The sequence below is a fragment of the Nerophis ophidion genome, linkage group LG26 (assembly GCF_033978795.1).
Source record: "Nerophis ophidion isolate RoL-2023_Sa linkage group LG26, RoL_Noph_v1.0, whole genome shotgun sequence".
NCBI classification, from domain to species: Eukaryota; Metazoa; Chordata; class Actinopteri; order Syngnathiformes; family Syngnathidae; genus Nerophis; species Nerophis ophidion.
The window spans coordinates 1,881,005-1,898,704 of NC_084636.1; the positions used below are offsets into that span (position 1 = coordinate 1,881,005).

A 17,700-nucleotide genomic window follows, 5' to 3' on the forward strand; every position below is an offset into this window, starting at 1 on the left:
TTTGAACATGTGTACATGAAACATATGTTTATTATTGTCATTGTATGGAGCCATACCACCATGGGGCGGTATGGCTCGGTTGGTAGAGCGGCCGTGCCAGCAACTTGAGGGTTGCAGGTTCGAATCCCGCTTCCGCCATCCTAGTCACTGCCATTGTGTCCTTGGGCAAGACACTTTACCCACCTGCTCCCAGTGCCACCCACACTGGTTTAAATGTAAAGCACTTTGAGTCACTAGAGAAAAAGCGCTATATAAATATAATTCACTTCACACACATTTAGTCCTTAAAGGAAATGTTGAACAAACTATACTTTTAGTAGGAAGTAAACAAACAAAGACTCCTAATTAGTCTGCAGTAACATATTGTGTCATTAATACACCTAATATTTTGTAGACATTATGAGGGACAAACTGTAAAAAATGGATTATTAATCCACTTGTTCATTTACTGTTAATATCTGCTTACTTTCTGTTTGAACATGTTCTAACTACACTTCTGTTAAAATGTAATAATCACTTATTCTCCTCTTCTTTGATACTTTGTGAACGTCACTCCCTGGCACCTCAAGAGCCGTGCCGGTCAATTGGTCGGCAGCTCACTAGCCAGCGTGCATGAATCTTAGCCAGCGAGGTCGGGAGGCTTCAAGCCATGGGGTGTTCAGCATGAGGAGTGATACACGTTATTTAAAACGATGCAAACATCTTCATGTTCCTTATGTAGCTGAGCACCGCGACTAACCACTCAGCCACTGTGCTGTTGCAGATCCCTTTGGAGGCGACCCCTTCAAAGAGACAGACCCCTTCAAAGCATCCTCTGAAGATTTCTTCAAGAAGACCACAAAGTTGGATCCTTTCGGCGCGTCAGACCCCTTCAGCAAGAGTGCCACCTTACCTTCCAAGGTGAGGACGCTATCTACCATTTCTGACTCTGTAGTAGCCAGCGCTGTTCTCTGAGGCTCAGGAAAAACACCACTGCCATTTTCCTCTCCTAAATTGTGGTTGGATTTGAATATCGTTTACATTAAAATGCATAAAAGGGCAAAAATAATGAGTGATGTTACTTTTAGAGCAGAGGTGTCAAAGTGGTTTTCACTGAGGGCCACATGGCACTTATGTTTGGCCCCAGAGGGCCGCTTGTAACAGAGAATACTATTATTACACCACTTTTTAATGCATATTATTAATAGATTTTTTAAAACTAAAATGTAAAAAAAATATGGTAAGCTGCAATAATGTCAGCTCAAAATGTAGTGTATATTACTGTAAATTATTATATAATGTAGTGTATATTACTGTAAATTATTATATAATGTAGTGTATATTACTGTAAATTATTATATGATGTAGTGTAAATTATTATATAATGTAGTGTATATTACTGTAAATTATTATATAATGTAGTGTATATTACTGTAAATTATTATATAATGTAGTGTATATTACTGTAAATTATTATATAATGTAGTGTATATTACTGTAAATTATTATATGATGTAGTGTAAATTATTATATAATGTAGTGTATATTACTGTAAATTATTATATAATGTAGTGTATATTACTGTAAATTATTATATAATGTAGTGTAAATTATTTTATAATGTATTTTATATTACTGTAAATTATTATATAATGTAGTGTATATTACTGTAAATTATTATATAATGTAGTGCATATTACTGTAAATTATTATATAATGTAGTGTACATTACAGTAAATTATTATATAATGTAGTGTACCGGTATATTACTGTAAAATATTATATACTGGTGATGTAGTGTATATTACTGTAAATTAAAATATTATATACCAGTGATGTAGTGTATATTATTGTAAATTATTATATAATGTAGTGTATATTACTGTAAATTATTATATAATGTAGTGTAAATTATTATATAATGTAGTGTATATTACTGTAAATTATTATATAATGTAGTGTATATTATTGTAAATTATTATATAATGTAGTGTATATTACTGTAAATTATTATATAATGTAGTGTAAATTATTATATAATGTAGTGTATATTACTGTAAATTATTATATAATGTAGTGTATATTACTGTAAATTAAAATATTATATACCAGTGATGTAGTGTATATTACTGTAAATTATTATATAATGTAGTGTATATTACTGTAAATTATTATATAATGTAGTGTATATTACTGTAAATTATTATATAATGTAGTGTATATTACTGTAAATTATTATATAATGTAGTGTATATTACTGTAAATTATTATATAATGTAGTGTATATTACTGTAAATTATTATATAATGTAGTGTATATTACTGTAAATTATTATATAATGTAGTGTATATTACTGTAAATTATTATATAATGTAGTGTATATTACTGTAAATTATTATATAATGTAGTGTATATTACTGTAAATTATTATATAATGTAGTGTATATTACTGTAAATTATTATATAATGTAGTGTATATTACTGTAAATGGAAAAACATTACTGCTGTATTTATGGTTAAAAAAAAGGCAGCTCAGTTGCCAGAATTTTACTGTAAAATTGACATTTGTTTATTTTACTTTATTTAAAAAAAAGTGCAATTCTATAGTAAAATTTTGGCACTTGAGCCACTTCATTTTATTTGGCTCAGGAAAGCCTGGAAATAATGACAGTGAATACTATTATTACACATTTTTTTATGCATTTTATTATTAAAATTTTTTTTTGACTAAAATCTCAAAAAAATATGATAAGTTGCAATAATTTCAGCTCAAAATGTAGTGTATATTACTGCAAATGATTATATAATGTAGTGTATATTACTGTAAATGATTATATAATGTAGTGTATATTACTGTAAATGATTATATAATGTAGTGTATATTACTGCAAATGATTATATAATGTAGTGTATATTACTGTAAATGATTATATAATGTAGTGTATATTACTGCAAATGATTATATAATGTAGTGTATATTACTGTAAATGGAAAAACATTACTGCTGTATTTATGGTTAAAAAAAACAGCTCAGTTGCCAGAATTTTACTGTATAATTGACATTTGTTTATTTTACTTTAAATTAAAAAAATGCAATTTTATAGTAAAATTTTGGCACTTGAGCCACTTCATTTTATTTGGCCCAGGAAAGCCTGGAAATAATGACAGTGAGTACTATTATTACACCATTTTTTTATGAATTTTATTAGTAGATTTTTTAAAAACTAAAATGACAAAAAAATGTGGTAAGTTGCAATAATTTCAGCTCAAAATGTAGTGTATATTATTGTAAATTATTATATAATGTAGTGTATATTACTGTAAATTATTATATAATGTTGTGTATATTACTGTAAATTATTATATAATGTAGTGTATATTACTGTAAATTATTATATAATGTAGTGTATATTACTGTAAATTATTATATAATGTAGTGTATATTACTGTAAATGGAAAAACAGCGCTGCTGTTTTTATGGTAAAAAAAAACGCACCTCAGTTGCCAGAATTCTACTGTAAAAAATGTTTTGCTTTTTTTGTTTTACTTTAAATACAAAACAATGTAATTTTATAGTAAAGTTTTGGCACTTGAGCCACTTCATTTTATTTGGCCCTGGAAAGCCTGGAAATAATGAGGCCATAATGCATTTTATTAGTAGGTTTTTTTTAAACTAAAATGTCCCAAAAATATGGTAAGTTGCAATAATTTCAACTCAAAATGTAGTATATATTACTGTAAATTATTATATAATGTAGTGTATATTACTGTAAATTATTATATAATGTAGTGTATATTACTGTAAATTATTATATAATGTAGTGTATATTACTGTAAATTATTATATAATGTAGTGTATATTACTGTAAATGGAAAAACATTACTGCTGTAAATATGGTTAAAAAAAAAGGCAGCTCAGTTGCCAGAATTTTACTGTAAAATTGACATTTGTTTATTTTACTTTATGTAAAAAAAAAGCAATTCTATAGTACAATTTTGGCACTTGAGCCACATCATTTTATTTGGCTCAGGAAAGCCTGGAAATAATGACAGTGAATACTATTAATACACATTTTTTTATGCATTTTATTAGGATTTTTTTTTTTTGACTAAAATGTCAAAAAAATATGGTAAGTTGCAATAATTTCAGCTCAAAATGTAGTGTATATTACTGTAAATGATTAAATAATGTAGTGTATATTACTGTAAATGATTATATAATGTAGTGTATATTACTGTAAATGGAAAAACATTACTGCTGTATTTATGGTTAAAAAAAAACAGCTCAGTTGCCAGAATTTTATTGTATAATTGACATTTGTTTATTTTACTTTAAATTTAAAAAATGCAATTTTATAGTAAAATTTTGGTACTTGAGCCACTTCATTGTATTTGGCCCTGGAAAGCATGACAATAATGACAGTGAATACTATTATTACGTCATTTTTTATTGCATTTTATTAGTAGATTTTTTAAACTGAAATGTCCCAAAAATATGGTAAATTGCAATAATTTCAGCTAAAATGTAGTGTATATTACTCTAAATGATTATATAATGTAGTGTATATTACTGTAAATCAAAAAACAGTACTGCTGTTTTTATGGTAAAAAAGCAGCTCATTTCCAAGAATTTTACTGTAAAATTGAATATATATATTTTTTACTTTATATTCTATAAAATGCAATTTCATAGTATAATTTTGGCACTTAAGCTGCCAGTTTGTTTGTTTATTTTACCGCGAATCAACAAGTGTAGATTTTTCAGTGTATTACTGTAAATGCCAAAACAACACCACAGTTTATTACAGTAAAAAAAGTAAAACAAAAATTAATTCAGAGAAAAATGCTTTATAAAGCACAGTAAATTTTACAATTTGAGCATGAAATCTATTGCTACTTTTACATTGCATACTTTGATGGATAACTTGCTTTGAAATCATTAGTATTAGTATTTTGTGGGTTCTTCCGAGGATGTTGTAGTCGTAATGATTTGTGCAGTCCTTTGAGACATTTGTGATTTGGGGCTATATAAATAAACATTGATTGATGATTGATTGATTGATTTATTTCTATTTAAATAATGGTTTGAATGGTTACAGAACGGGCCCAAAGATTCCCAGCCTAATAAACACTGAAGAGTTTTTAATCAATCATCTATCCAGTTGATGAACATGATGTGAATTGTCTGCATAAAACCAAATGTTATTTTAAAGTAAATTATTGCATATTGTGGCACCTTCAGACGAGAAAATGTTGATTGATTGACAGTCCAAACCACAGGTGTCAAACTCAAGGCCTGGTGGCCAAAATGGCCCGCCACTTCATTTTATTTGGCCCTGGAAGGCCTGGAAATAATAACAGTGAATACTATTATTACATCATTTTTTAAATGCATTTTATTAGTAGATATTTTTTTTTTTAGCTAAAATGTTAAAAAAATATGGTAAGTTTGCAATAATTTTAGCTGAAAATGTAGTGTATATTACTGTAAATGGAAAACAGTACTGCTGTTTTTATGGTTAAAAAAAAAAAAAAAGGCAGCTCAGTTGCCTGTTTAATTCCTTGCTTCTTGTCTGTTTGATAAATGGCATCAGTGTTTGAACCTGACACTTGGCTTTGTCAGCAATTCTGATTGGCCAACATGTCTGTCACTCAAATGCCGGCGACGGCGGAGAAAAAGCAAAAACTTCAGCCTCTTGCAGTTATTTAGCACACTAATTAAGACCTCCATGCACAGTTGCTTACAAGCATTCTTTTTTCTTCTGGCATCCCCAGCAGCAAATCAGTCACTTCACAAGCAGCGACCCCTTCTCTTCCAGCAATCCCAAATCCAAAGGAGCAGGTAGGATCTCCGCGCCCTCCCGAGTAAGACCTTCCGGGGAGGTTTAGAGCGTTCATGGCGCCTTGTCACTTTCAGACCTGTTTGGCGCTTTGGATCCCTTTGGCAGCGACTCGTTCAGCAGCAGTAACAGCTCGGCCGGCTTCGCGGACTTCAGCCACATGTCCAAGCCCAGAGACCCGTTGGAAGGCCGCGCCAGCTGGCTGCCGGACTACCAGAAGGTAAAACCCGACCTGGCAGCTGCGTGGCCTCGGCTGACCACCGCCTTTCTGTGTGCCCAGGGGGCCTTCGTGGACGACCCGTTCGGGAGAAAGAACGACACGCCTGCGCTGCCGCCCAAGAAAGGGGTTCCTCCCAGGCCAAAACCCCCCAGTGGTGAGTGTGACAAGGAGCCAGGCTCTACAACACAGGTGTCAAAGTCACATTATTTAACGTGGCTCGTGAAAGCCTGGAAATAATATGCATTAATTAAAGGCTTAGTCTTTTCTTACTAAATATATTTATTCTTTCCCTTTTAACATTAAAAATATTTTGGAATTCCATATCATCAAAATATTATATTATCATTAGGGCTGGGGAACGATTAAACATTTTAATCGAAGTTAATCGCACTTTTTCTCCGATTAATCGCGATTAACTGCATTGTATACGCAAAGCCCAATAATGAATTCAAAAGTAGTGTGTAGTGCACCTTTATTGGAATATTCTCCCACATGAACAAAAGCGCCAAAACATTTGTTGTGCAAACACAATTTAAATCAGTCCTTGTTAAACAGTAGCAGTTAAATAGCATATTTGATGAAAATCAACTCCAAAAATGTAAATACAAACATTTAAGCTTATTGCCACTGCCAGGGTATTTAAGTTATCCTGTTTGTTATGGAAAATAAATATAATCTACATACAAATCTCTGAGCCACAATCATAACATCTGAACAGGCAATTTCTGAGGTAACAGCAGAAACATTTTTTTTATCAGGGATCTTATGTTTAAAAAACCTATATTATAGGTAGTGGGCTGTTTTAGGGAATTTTTGATCAAATTATCCGTAGTAGCAATATTAATAATGTTGTGTTTATTCTGCGTAGTGCACTTAAAATAATTATGACCATATCTAGGAATTGATATGATGGGAATTTTCCGATTGTTTGCCTGGTGCTTTGATAAACTGAAGGCATATACATGGTACTATATTGTGATGTTATGAGCCAGGGAAAAAAAGAACTACCCTACCCAGCATGCAACAGGAGTGAGGAGCATGTATAGGTTGTGTCGCCATGACGACATCTTGTATGTTGTGATATGCACGCTCTGAAAGTAAACGTTAAGAACTCAGCCAACACTCCTGGTCTGCATTATTCATAAATAGACAGACAACACATATACTCCGCTGCTTCACAGGCCGCTGGATGTAGCCGGCAAAGTATTCCCATGCTAGCTAGCCGCTCTAGCAAGCACGCCTCATTCAGTCCAAAACGGCCCGATCTATCCACATTCAGAATTGTCTGGCGGTCGTAAGTGATCCCGGAGTGACCACGCTGTAAGCCAGCCAGGAAATTTGCAGAATTGTCCGGTATTTTTGCCAAATGTTCCATCTTTACCAAGAGCCCCTCCACGCCGAAGCCCGTCCGGGCGACGCCATCTTTATAAGAAAAGGCGTTAACAAAATAAAAGCATGTAAACAACATACGCAAATGTGCGATAAAATAATTGTCGGCGTTAATAGATTGATGAGTTAACTCGTAATTAACGCATTAATTTGTCCACCCCTAATTATCATCCATCCATCCATCCATTTTCTACCCCTCATCCATTTTGGGGCAGCGGGGGGTGCTGGAGCCTATCTCATATTATATTATCATAGATTCCAAAAATATTTTTGGGTGTAAAATAAAGATAAAAACCGTACTTAAAAATACGCTCGACGCCTCAATCATTGGAATGTTTTCATCTCCAAAACTATTCTTTGTATCACTTGTCTTTTAACAAAAAAACAAGGAAGTCACAATCTGCGTTCAATGAATGTTCTTCAATTTGTCATCCCCAAAGTAAGAACTGAACTGGGCAAGAAAGCATTTAGGTTTTCAGCATCGAAGGCTTGCAATAACCTACAATCAATTATTCAACTTCAAACCTTTTTTACATTACATGAGTCTAAAGATTCTGTGAAAGGATTGCAGTCTACCTTGTCTGTAAGCACATGTGTCATATGAGCAAGTTTTACTGTTGTAAATGTGATGTTTTATGTGTTGTTTACTGTTTGTAATGTAACCTTGCTGCTGCCCTCTTGGCCAGGTCTCCCTTGGAAAAGAGATCTTTGATCTCAATGGGATTTTACCTGGTTAAATAAAGGCTAAATAAATAAAAATATGCTTGACCTAAGATTTCAAAACAAATTAAAGCTGCAAGCAGCGATGGACGAGACTGCTTTGGCTGCTGCCCCCGTGACCCAAGCCTAGATAAGCGGTAGAAGATGGATGGGTGGATTATTACACAGAGAAAAAGTTGTATACACATGAGTTATACATCAGATTTGATATGTAAGTACCCAACATAAAGACTCGACATAAAAAGAAATTTAATCGGAGCAGAAACATAAGAGGAAACGGGATTACATGGGTACGGCTAGTAGCTACTATTAGCAAACAGATAGACCTACCAACTCGGCACATAAAAAGTGCAGATGGCCTTAAAACGCCACAACAGTCAGGCACCATATTTAAGTACCCAAAATAAGGACTCGACATACAAAGAAATTCAATCAGAGCAGAAACATAGGAGGAAACTGCATTAAAACCCCATGCTAACCGCCCATTGAAAATACATGGGTACGGCTAGTAGCTACTATTAGCAAACAGATAGACCTACCAACTCGGTACGTACCTCGGTTTAGAGGTCACGGTTCGGTTCATTTTTGGTACAGTAAGAAAACAACAAAATATAAATTTTTTGGTTATTTATTTACCAAATTTGTAAACAATGGCTTTATCCTTTTAACATTGTGAACACTATAATAATTCTGCCCACGTTAATCCACATTAAACTGCCTCAAGTTGTTGCTTTGATTAAATAAAATGACAAAACCTTTCTTCTACATATAAAAAGTGCAACATTAAACAGTTTCCATTGAAACTGTTTAATGTCCACTCATCATGCTTAATTTATTGCAGCTTTTGAAAACCCTGTAGTTGACTTTTATTATGTAAATGTTGTATTTTTATCAACATGTGATAGCAGGGACCCTGCTATTCAAAACTAGGCTGTTACATTACTAATGATTCATGTAACTATAGCTGAAAAAACAGTACAATTGCAATAGGAGAGACTATTCATCCCTAAACACAATAGAATTCAATGAAATAACAGACAGACAGGGCTTTGCTGCCCCTAACACACACACACACACACACACACACACACACACACACACGCACACGCACACACGCAGCAAAATGAGCTAACGTTACGCTAAAAGCTAATTAGCCTTCATCTCAAGCCTACACTGTGAGTGAGCTGAGCTGCAGTTTAAGTTTCTAGAAGGTCAACGGGCTCATAGTGATTTTTGTAATAGTTGTGACTGGGAAGTGTTTAGTATAATTTGGGTAGAGTCCGCTCCTCCCCTGCTAAACGAATATCTCTGCTCGATGCTGAAGCATTGACTACATCGCTCTGAAGTCTTAATACGCTCTGCTGATTGGCTGTTACATCGCTCTGAATATGCACAGCTGATTGGCTTTGTATGTAACCAATCAGATGGTTGTGTGGGCGGGACAATGAGGCAGAGACAGAGGCAGAAAGCAGAGCAGCTTGTGAAGACTTATGCTTCCGAACTCGTTCGGTACGCCCGCGTGCCGAACCGAACCCCCCGTACCGAAACGGTTCGATACAAATACACGTACCGTTACACCCCTAGTAAGTACCCAGAATAAATACTCGACATAAAAAGAAACGCAATCGGAGCAGAAACATAAAAGTAAACAGGATTAAAACCCAATGCTAACCGCCCATTGAAAATACATGGGTACGGCTAGTAGCTACTATTAACAAACAGATAGACTTACCAACTCGGCGTAATATCTTAACATCGACACACTCTCTCGTCGCAACTCTGCCCTGATGGTTGGCACCTAAAAGTTTACAATTAGTTGTAAAATGTTGGACGGTTGTTTTTACGATATGCAGGCAAACGACAACTTTAAAACATAGCGGCTTAGCTACGGCACCTGGCAGCCATCTTGGTATAGACGATCACAGCCCCTCTCTCACGAATGTTGAGTTTTGAAGCATGTTAAGGGGGTCAAATTACAGCTCAAAGCTGCGGAATAATAATAATTAAAAAAGAATAAAACGCTAGAAATTCAATAGGGTCGTCTATCCCAAAGGGACATTCGGTCCCTAATGATCAATCAAATTGTAAACTGTCAAATTGACAATAGATTTTAGGGTTAAATTTTGCAGAGTTTTTTACCGTAAAATCAACTTTGGTACTGTTTTTTCCCACATACAGTAAGACACTAAAACATTGCAAAATCTAACAAAAAAAACATAAAAAAAATATTTTACGGTTTTCAATGATTTTTTTTACCACAAGAAAAGTGTTTTTGTTTCTCCATTCCATTCCATTTACACCATTTGTTTATATGCTGTGAAAAACCCAATGCTTTTACTGTAAAATTCTGGTGACTGAACTGCCAGTTTTTAAAGTGAAATTTTTATATTTTTTTGCAGCTTATGTAAAAAAATATATTGTTAATGTATTATATATATATATATACATGTTTATCCATATATTATTATTAAATGCGGCCCTCTGAGGACAAGCATAACTGCGATGTGTCCCTCAGTGAAAACCAGTTGGACACGTCTGCTCTGCGACATTAGTCCCTTTCACACAGAGATCCTGCAGAGTTGCCACATCGCAGGAAATGTACTGGCATTCGTCCACCTGTGGCTTTTATTCAGTAGTCAGCAAGACGCTCCATTTTGCCTTAATTGTGTGTGCTTTCACGCAGTCACACGACATTCCACAGTCAGACACTTTGTGCGTGATTAGCAACCACCGCAGACATCATCAGGTCTCAATCAACATGATTGTTTGTTTTCTAAAAATATGTGTCTCTGTTCATTTATCTACGTCAGAGACGTGGTAGATTTTTAAGTACTTCACGATTAGAATCGATTCGATTCCATGTTCAACACAATTTTCGCAATATATTATTTGATGTATAAATCATAATAAAACCTGCGATGAGGTGGCGACTTGTCCAGGGTGTACCCCGCCTTCCGCCCGATTGTAGCTGAGATAGGCGCCAGCGCCTCCCGCGACTCCAAAAGGGAATAAGCGGTAGAAAATGGATGGATGGATCATTATAAAACCTTTTAAATATAGGATACAGGTTACACAAGCTCCTCTTGGCTGCTGATGAATGACTTACAGTACAGGACAAAAGTATTTTATTCATATTTGGACGATTACAACCCGAACACTGTTGGTTCCAAACCAGTTAGAAATTCTCGAGCAAGGGTCTCCAAACTACGGCCCACGGGCCAAGTGCGGCCCCCCAAACGTCATGAGTTTAATAAGGAATCTTACCCACAGGGGTCTTGTATTAATTTTAACAGTTAGACAATTTTGATGCTGCTACTATGTTGCGCATTGAATGCAAAATGTGAGTCATTCAGGTCAATGACCTTTAATTATGCTCTGAAAGGAGGTACTTATATGACCCAATGCAAACAACCTTCCCTCGTCATGGTACCAAAAAAAAATGCAGATAAATCCAACAAACACAAAAGGTAAACACACACAATCACACATAACACAACATGCTCACTGAACATTTTAAAATACATCATTGCACCAAAAAAAAAAAAATCAAAATTACACCCTTTTAAGTCCATTACAAAGCCTGATGGGAAAATGTAAAACACTCTCCACATTTATCCATGTGTGGCACTTTAGTAAGTAAACAAAGTACTGTAGGAGTCAAACTTTCTCATACTCTTAATATCCAATTACCATATTTTTCGGACTATAAGTCGCATTTTTTTCCATAGTTTGGTCAGGGGTGTGACTTGTACTCAGGAGCGTCTTATATGTGAAATTATTAACACATTACCGTAAGATATCAAATAATATTATTTATTTCATTCACGTAAGAGACTAAACGTATAAGATTTCATGGGATTTATGGATTAGGAGTGAGAGATAGTTTGGTAAAGGTATAGCATGTTCTATATGTTATAGTTATTTGAATGACTCTTACCATAATATGTTAGGTTAACATAGCAGTTGCTTATTTATGCCTCATATAACCTACACTTATTCAGCCTCTTCTTCACTATTCTTTATTTATTCTAAATCAGGGACGGCGTGGCGCAGTGGAAGAGTGGCCGTGCGCAACCCGAGGGTCCCTGGTTCAAATCCCACCTAGTACCAACCTCGTCACGTCCGTTGTGTCCTGAGCAAGACACTTCACCCTTGCTCCTGATGGGTGCTGGTTGGCGCCTTGCATGGCAGCTCCCTCCATCAGTGTGTGAATGTGTGTGTGAATGGGTAAATGTGGAAGTAGTGTCAAAGCGCTTTGAGTACCTTGAAGGTAGAAAAGCGCTATACAAGTACAACCCATTTATCATTTATTTAAATTGCCTTTCAAATGTCTATTCTTGGTGTTGGATTTTATCAAATAAATTTCCCCCAAAAACGCGATTTATACTCCAGTGCGACTTATATATGTTTTTTTCCTTCTTTATTATGCATTTTCGGCCGGTGTGACTTATACTCAGAAAAATATTCTAGTTCAGGGGTGTCCAAACTTTATCCACTGAGGGCCGCACACTTAAAAATCAAAGCAAGCGGGGGCCATTTTGATATTTTTTATTTAAAAAAAAAAATACAATGTATGTATAAAAAAATATACATTTCAGCCTCCACTTAGCTTTGATCCCAGGGACCCCAAAGGGTTTTGGTCAAAATAATTTTAAAGGCTTACTGAAACCCATTTCTACCGACCACGCAGTCTGATAGTTTATATATCAATGATGAAATATTAACATTGCAACACATGCCAATACGGCCGCTTTAGTTTACTAAATTACAATTTTAAATTTCGTGTGGAAGTATCATGCTAAAATGTCGCAGCATGATGACGCATGCGCGTGACGTCACGCATTGTAGAGGACATTTTGGTCCAGCACTGTTCACAGCTATAAGTCGTCTCTTTTCATCACATAATTCCACAGTATTCTGGACATCTGTGTTGCTGAATCTTTTGCAATTTGTTCAATTAATAATGGAGACGTCAAAGAAGAAAGATGTAGGTGGGAAGCGGTGTATTGCGGCCGCCTTTAGCAACACAAACACAGCCGGTGTTTCCTTGTTTACATTCCCGAAAGATGACGGTGAAGCTTTACTATGGAACAGAGCGGTCAAGCGAACATGGTTCCCTACCACATGTCAACCGGCAGGTTTCGGTGAGAAAATGGTGGTAATTAGTTGGCTCTTACAGGAGTTATGAGCGGAGCTTGCGTCCTCCTGCAGCTGCAGACTCTCTTACCTCCTCCCACCACACCCCTTCGACTTTCAGGTACCATATAATATCACTAAAACACTAGTAACACAATAAACGGATAAGAGATTTTCCAGAATTATCCTAGTAAATTTGTCTAATAACATCTGAATTGCTCTGCCGTCTAGATTGTTTTCTTTTAGTCCTTCACTCTCACTTTCCTCATCCACAAATCTTTCATCCTCGCTCAAATTAATGGGGAAATTGCCGCTTTCTCGGTCCAAATCGCTCTCGCTGCTGGTGGCCATGATTGTAAACAATGTTCAGATGTGAGGAGCTCCACAACCCGTGACGTCACGCGCACATCGTCTGCTACTTCCGGTACAGGCAAGGCTTTTTTATTAGCGACCAAAAGTTGCCAACTTTATCGTGGATGTTCTCTACTAAATCCTTTCAGCAAAAATATGGCAATATGGCGAAATGATGAAGTATGACACATAGAATGGACCTGCTATCCCCGTTTAAATAAGAACAGTAGGCCTTTAAATTTCAATTTTTGCAGTGAAACAGGTGCCTGGGCTCAGTAACAATTAGTAAAGGCTGAATTAAATGCTGTGACGGAGCTGAAGGTGGGAACAGTGCCAGGGCAGGTTGTGTTGTAACACTTGATGATGTGTGGTTTCCTTCCTGGGTTCACTCAGCTCTTCTACCTGCTACATTTAATGTGCCGGTGGTGCATCCACACAGTGTGCCATGGCGGCCTGCTACCAGCAGCAGGTGGCACATCAACTTGATGTATTTTCATTTGAAATATGCCAGAAAACCAAGACTTGACATCAAACTGAGCTGCTCTCTGCAACTGGTGCTGAGCGCTGGCATCAATCCCCTCTGATGTTGCAGAACAGGGTGGGGCGCATGAATGTGGTTTCTCATCTGTGTTTGTTTGTGCGCTTTGCAAAAGAGGAAAAAAAAAAAAAAAGATTGCCAGCCGTGCATGTGCGGCGCTCGCTTCATTTGTTGTGCGACCGGTCGTGCGGTTTAGCACCTTCGCCGGTGAAACATGCTGCCGGCTCCCACGGTGCTTTGGCGGAACCATGTGACCCCCATGCTTTAGTAACACTCGCCATTGTCATTTAGTAACACTCGCCATTGTCCAAAATCTCTCTGAACTTAAACATGAGGACATGGGAACAAGATCTTCATGAGATCAGTGCTTTCAGCTCATTACCTAGACGCCGTGAGTCAAGATGTTTTTGTCAACAATCCAGCAGGGGCGCCCAAAGTGGGAGTTATTTCCTGAAATATACAGTGGGGCAAAAAAGTATTTAGTCAGCCAGCGATTGTGCAAGTTCTCCCACTTCAAATGATGACAGAGGTCCGTCATTTTCATCATAGGTACACTTCAACTGGGAGAGACAGAATGTGAAAAAAATATCCAGGAATTCTCATTGTAGGAATTTTAAAGAATTTATTTGTAAATGATGGTGGAAAATAAGTATTTGGTCAAGCATTCAAAGCTCTCACTGATGGAAGGAGGTTTTGGCTCAAAATCCTACGATACATGGCCCCATTCATTCTTTCCTTAACACGGATCATTTGTCCTGTCCCCTTAAAGCATGATGTTTCCACCCCCATGCTTCACAGTAGGTGTGGTGTTCTTGGGACGCAACTCAGTATTCTTCTTCCTCCAAACACGACCAGTTGAGTTCATACCAAAATGGATACATGGATGATACAGCAGAGGATTGGGAGAATGTCATGTGGTCAGATGAAAACAAAATAGAACTTTTTGGTATAAACTCAACTAGTGGTGTTTGGAGGAAGAAGAATACTGAGTTGCATCCCAAGAACACCATACCTACTGTGAAGCATGGGGGTGGAAACATCATGCTTTGGGGCTGTTTTTCTGCTAAGGGGACAGGACGATTGATCCGTGTTAAGGAAAGAATGAATGGGGCCATGTATCGTGAGATTTTGAGCCAAAACCTCCTTCCATCAGTGAGAGCTTTGAATGGTTGACCAAATACTTCTTTTCCACCATCATTTACAAATAAATTCTTTAAAATTCCCACAATGTGAATTCCTGGATTTTTTCCCCACATTCTGTCTGTCACAGTTGAAGTGTACCTATGATGAAAATTACAGACCTCTGTCATCATTTGAAGTGGGAGAACTTGCACAATCGCTGGCTGAATAAATACTTTTTTGCCCCACTGTATATACATGGCGGATCATGGCATTAAAACTAAAAAATGTGAGTAAAACATACAAACCCCGTTTCCATATGAGTTGGGAAATTGTGTTAGATGTAAATATAAACAGAATACAATGATTTGCAAATCCTTTTCAACCCATATTCAGTTGAATATGCTACAAAGACAACATATTTGATGTTCAAACTCATAAAAAAATTTTTTTTTACAAATAATCATTAACTTTAGAATTCGATGCCAGCAACACGTGACAAAGAAGTTGGGAAAGGTGGCAATAAATACTGATAAAGTTGAGGAATGCTCATCAAACACTTATTTGGAACATCCACAGGTGTGCAGGCTAATTGGGAACAGGTGGGTGCCATGATTGGCTATAAAAACAGCTTCCCAAAAAATGCTCAGTCTTTCACAAGAAAGGATGGGGCGAGGTACACCCCTTTGTCCACAACTGTGTGAGCAAATAGTCAAACAGTTTAAGAACAACCTTTCTCAAAGTGACATTGCAAGAAATTGAGGGATTTCAACATCTACGCTCCATACTATCATCAAAAGGTTCAGAGAATCTGGAGAAATCACTCCACGTAAGCGGCATGGCCGGAAACCAACATTGAATGACCGTGACCTTCCATCCCTCAGATGGCACTGTATTAATAAGAAATCAAATACAAATATTCGGTAAAAGACAAACCAAAAAAGTGGGTCTTAAGCCTGCTATTAAAAACATAAACATTCTGTTGGCTCCTGAGGTCCTACAGTACATTTTTGGAGTCCCACTTTTATGTAAGTGTTTTGAAAAGCAACAATAAATGTATGCATGATCCTGTTATATCTCACAGTCTATTTGTGTTTTGGAAAAAGGTTGTCATAAAGCAGGGGTAGGGAACCTATGGCTCGCGAGCCAGATGTGGCTCTTTTGATGACTGCATCTGGCTCTCAGATAAATCTGAGCTAACATTGCTTAACACGATAAATAATGAATAATTCTACTTGTAATCACAGTCTTAAAAATAATGTTCAAAATATAAAACATTCTCATGCATTTTTAATCCATCCATCCATTTCTACCGCACCTGTTCAAGAAGTTGCGTTAATGGTAAGAAGTTATTTATTTATTGTTGGTTAGTGTGGGGCTTGCCCTCCTGGGGGTTCTTCAGACCACCAAGCACCGACATGAGAGCCTGTTTCAGGGTTACAATATTGTTTTATTTTTCAATAAGTCTATCGGTTGCTGTCCAGCAATTGTCTTTTTCTCTTTTGTTCTCATTCGCGCTCTGGCTCCAGCCCCAACCCTGTCTCTCCTCCTGGCTGCTGCTTATAACAGAGTGACAGGTGATTAGATAACAAGGCCCAGGTGGGCCATTTACGCACCTGTCGCTGATTTCGAAACCGGTACTGGCACACCCTGCTTCGCTGCAGGCCCGCAGGCCACGCCCCTTCCACAGTTAGCTTCAGAATAACACTATTATTCCAAACAATAAGAGACCTTTTATAAAATGCACGCGTTTAGTTGTGTTCAGTGTTAAAAAAAAAATTATGTGGCTCTTACAGAAATACATTTTAAAATATTTGGCTTTCTTGGCTCTTTCAGCCAAAAAGGTTCGCGACCCCTGTCATAAAGGTTACTTCATTCATTAAAAAAAAATAAAGACAACTTCAGAATGTTTTCTTTATATTACTTTGGCCACAAATAAAACAAACAGATTCTGAAAATATTACAATAGACTTATCAGATTAATTTTTTTTATTATCTACAGCAGGGGTGTCAAAAGTTTGGCCCGCAGCTAAACGTTTTAAAGACCCACGGCACGTTCTAAAAATAGTATTCAAATAAACAAAAACCAAAGATGTCCGATAATGGCTATTTTGCCGATATTCCGATATTGTCCAACTCTTAACTACCGATTCCGATATCAACTGATAGCGATATATAGAGTGGTGGAATGAACACATTATTATGCCTCATTTAGTTGTGATGCCCCGCTGGATGCATTAAAGAATGTTACAAGGTTTTCCAAAAAAAATCAACTCAAGTTATGGAAAAAAAAGGCCACTGCCATATTTATTATTATTTTTTTTTAACATGCCTGAAAACAGCAGCTTGGAATTTGGACATGCTCTCCCGGAGAGACTATGAGGAGGTTGAGGTGGGCGTGTTTGTGG

General features: G+C 36.4%; 1 protein-coding gene across 10 annotated transcripts in view; it reads left to right on the forward strand.

Annotated features, from left to right (window-relative positions):
- Positions 1–17,700, forward strand: part of eps15l1a (epidermal growth factor receptor pathway substrate 15-like 1a) — a 99,170-nt gene that overhangs the window by 62,801 nt on the left and 18,669 nt on the right. For 7 of the 10 annotated variants that reach the window (XM_061888947.1, XM_061888949.1, XM_061888948.1 and 4 more), the window contains 4 exons: positions 764–900; positions 5,755–5,821; positions 5,897–6,039; positions 6,100–6,193. In XM_061888947.1, the coding sequence (XP_061744931.1) occupies positions 764–900; positions 5,755–5,821; positions 5,897–6,039; positions 6,100–6,193 (441 nt within the window). Of the gene's footprint in view, positions 1–763; positions 901–5,754; positions 5,822–5,896; positions 6,040–6,099; positions 6,194–12,185; positions 12,612–17,700 lie in introns of those variants that run through there. The other 3 variants (XM_061888951.1, XM_061888955.1, XM_061888954.1) reach the window with 2 other exon arrangements.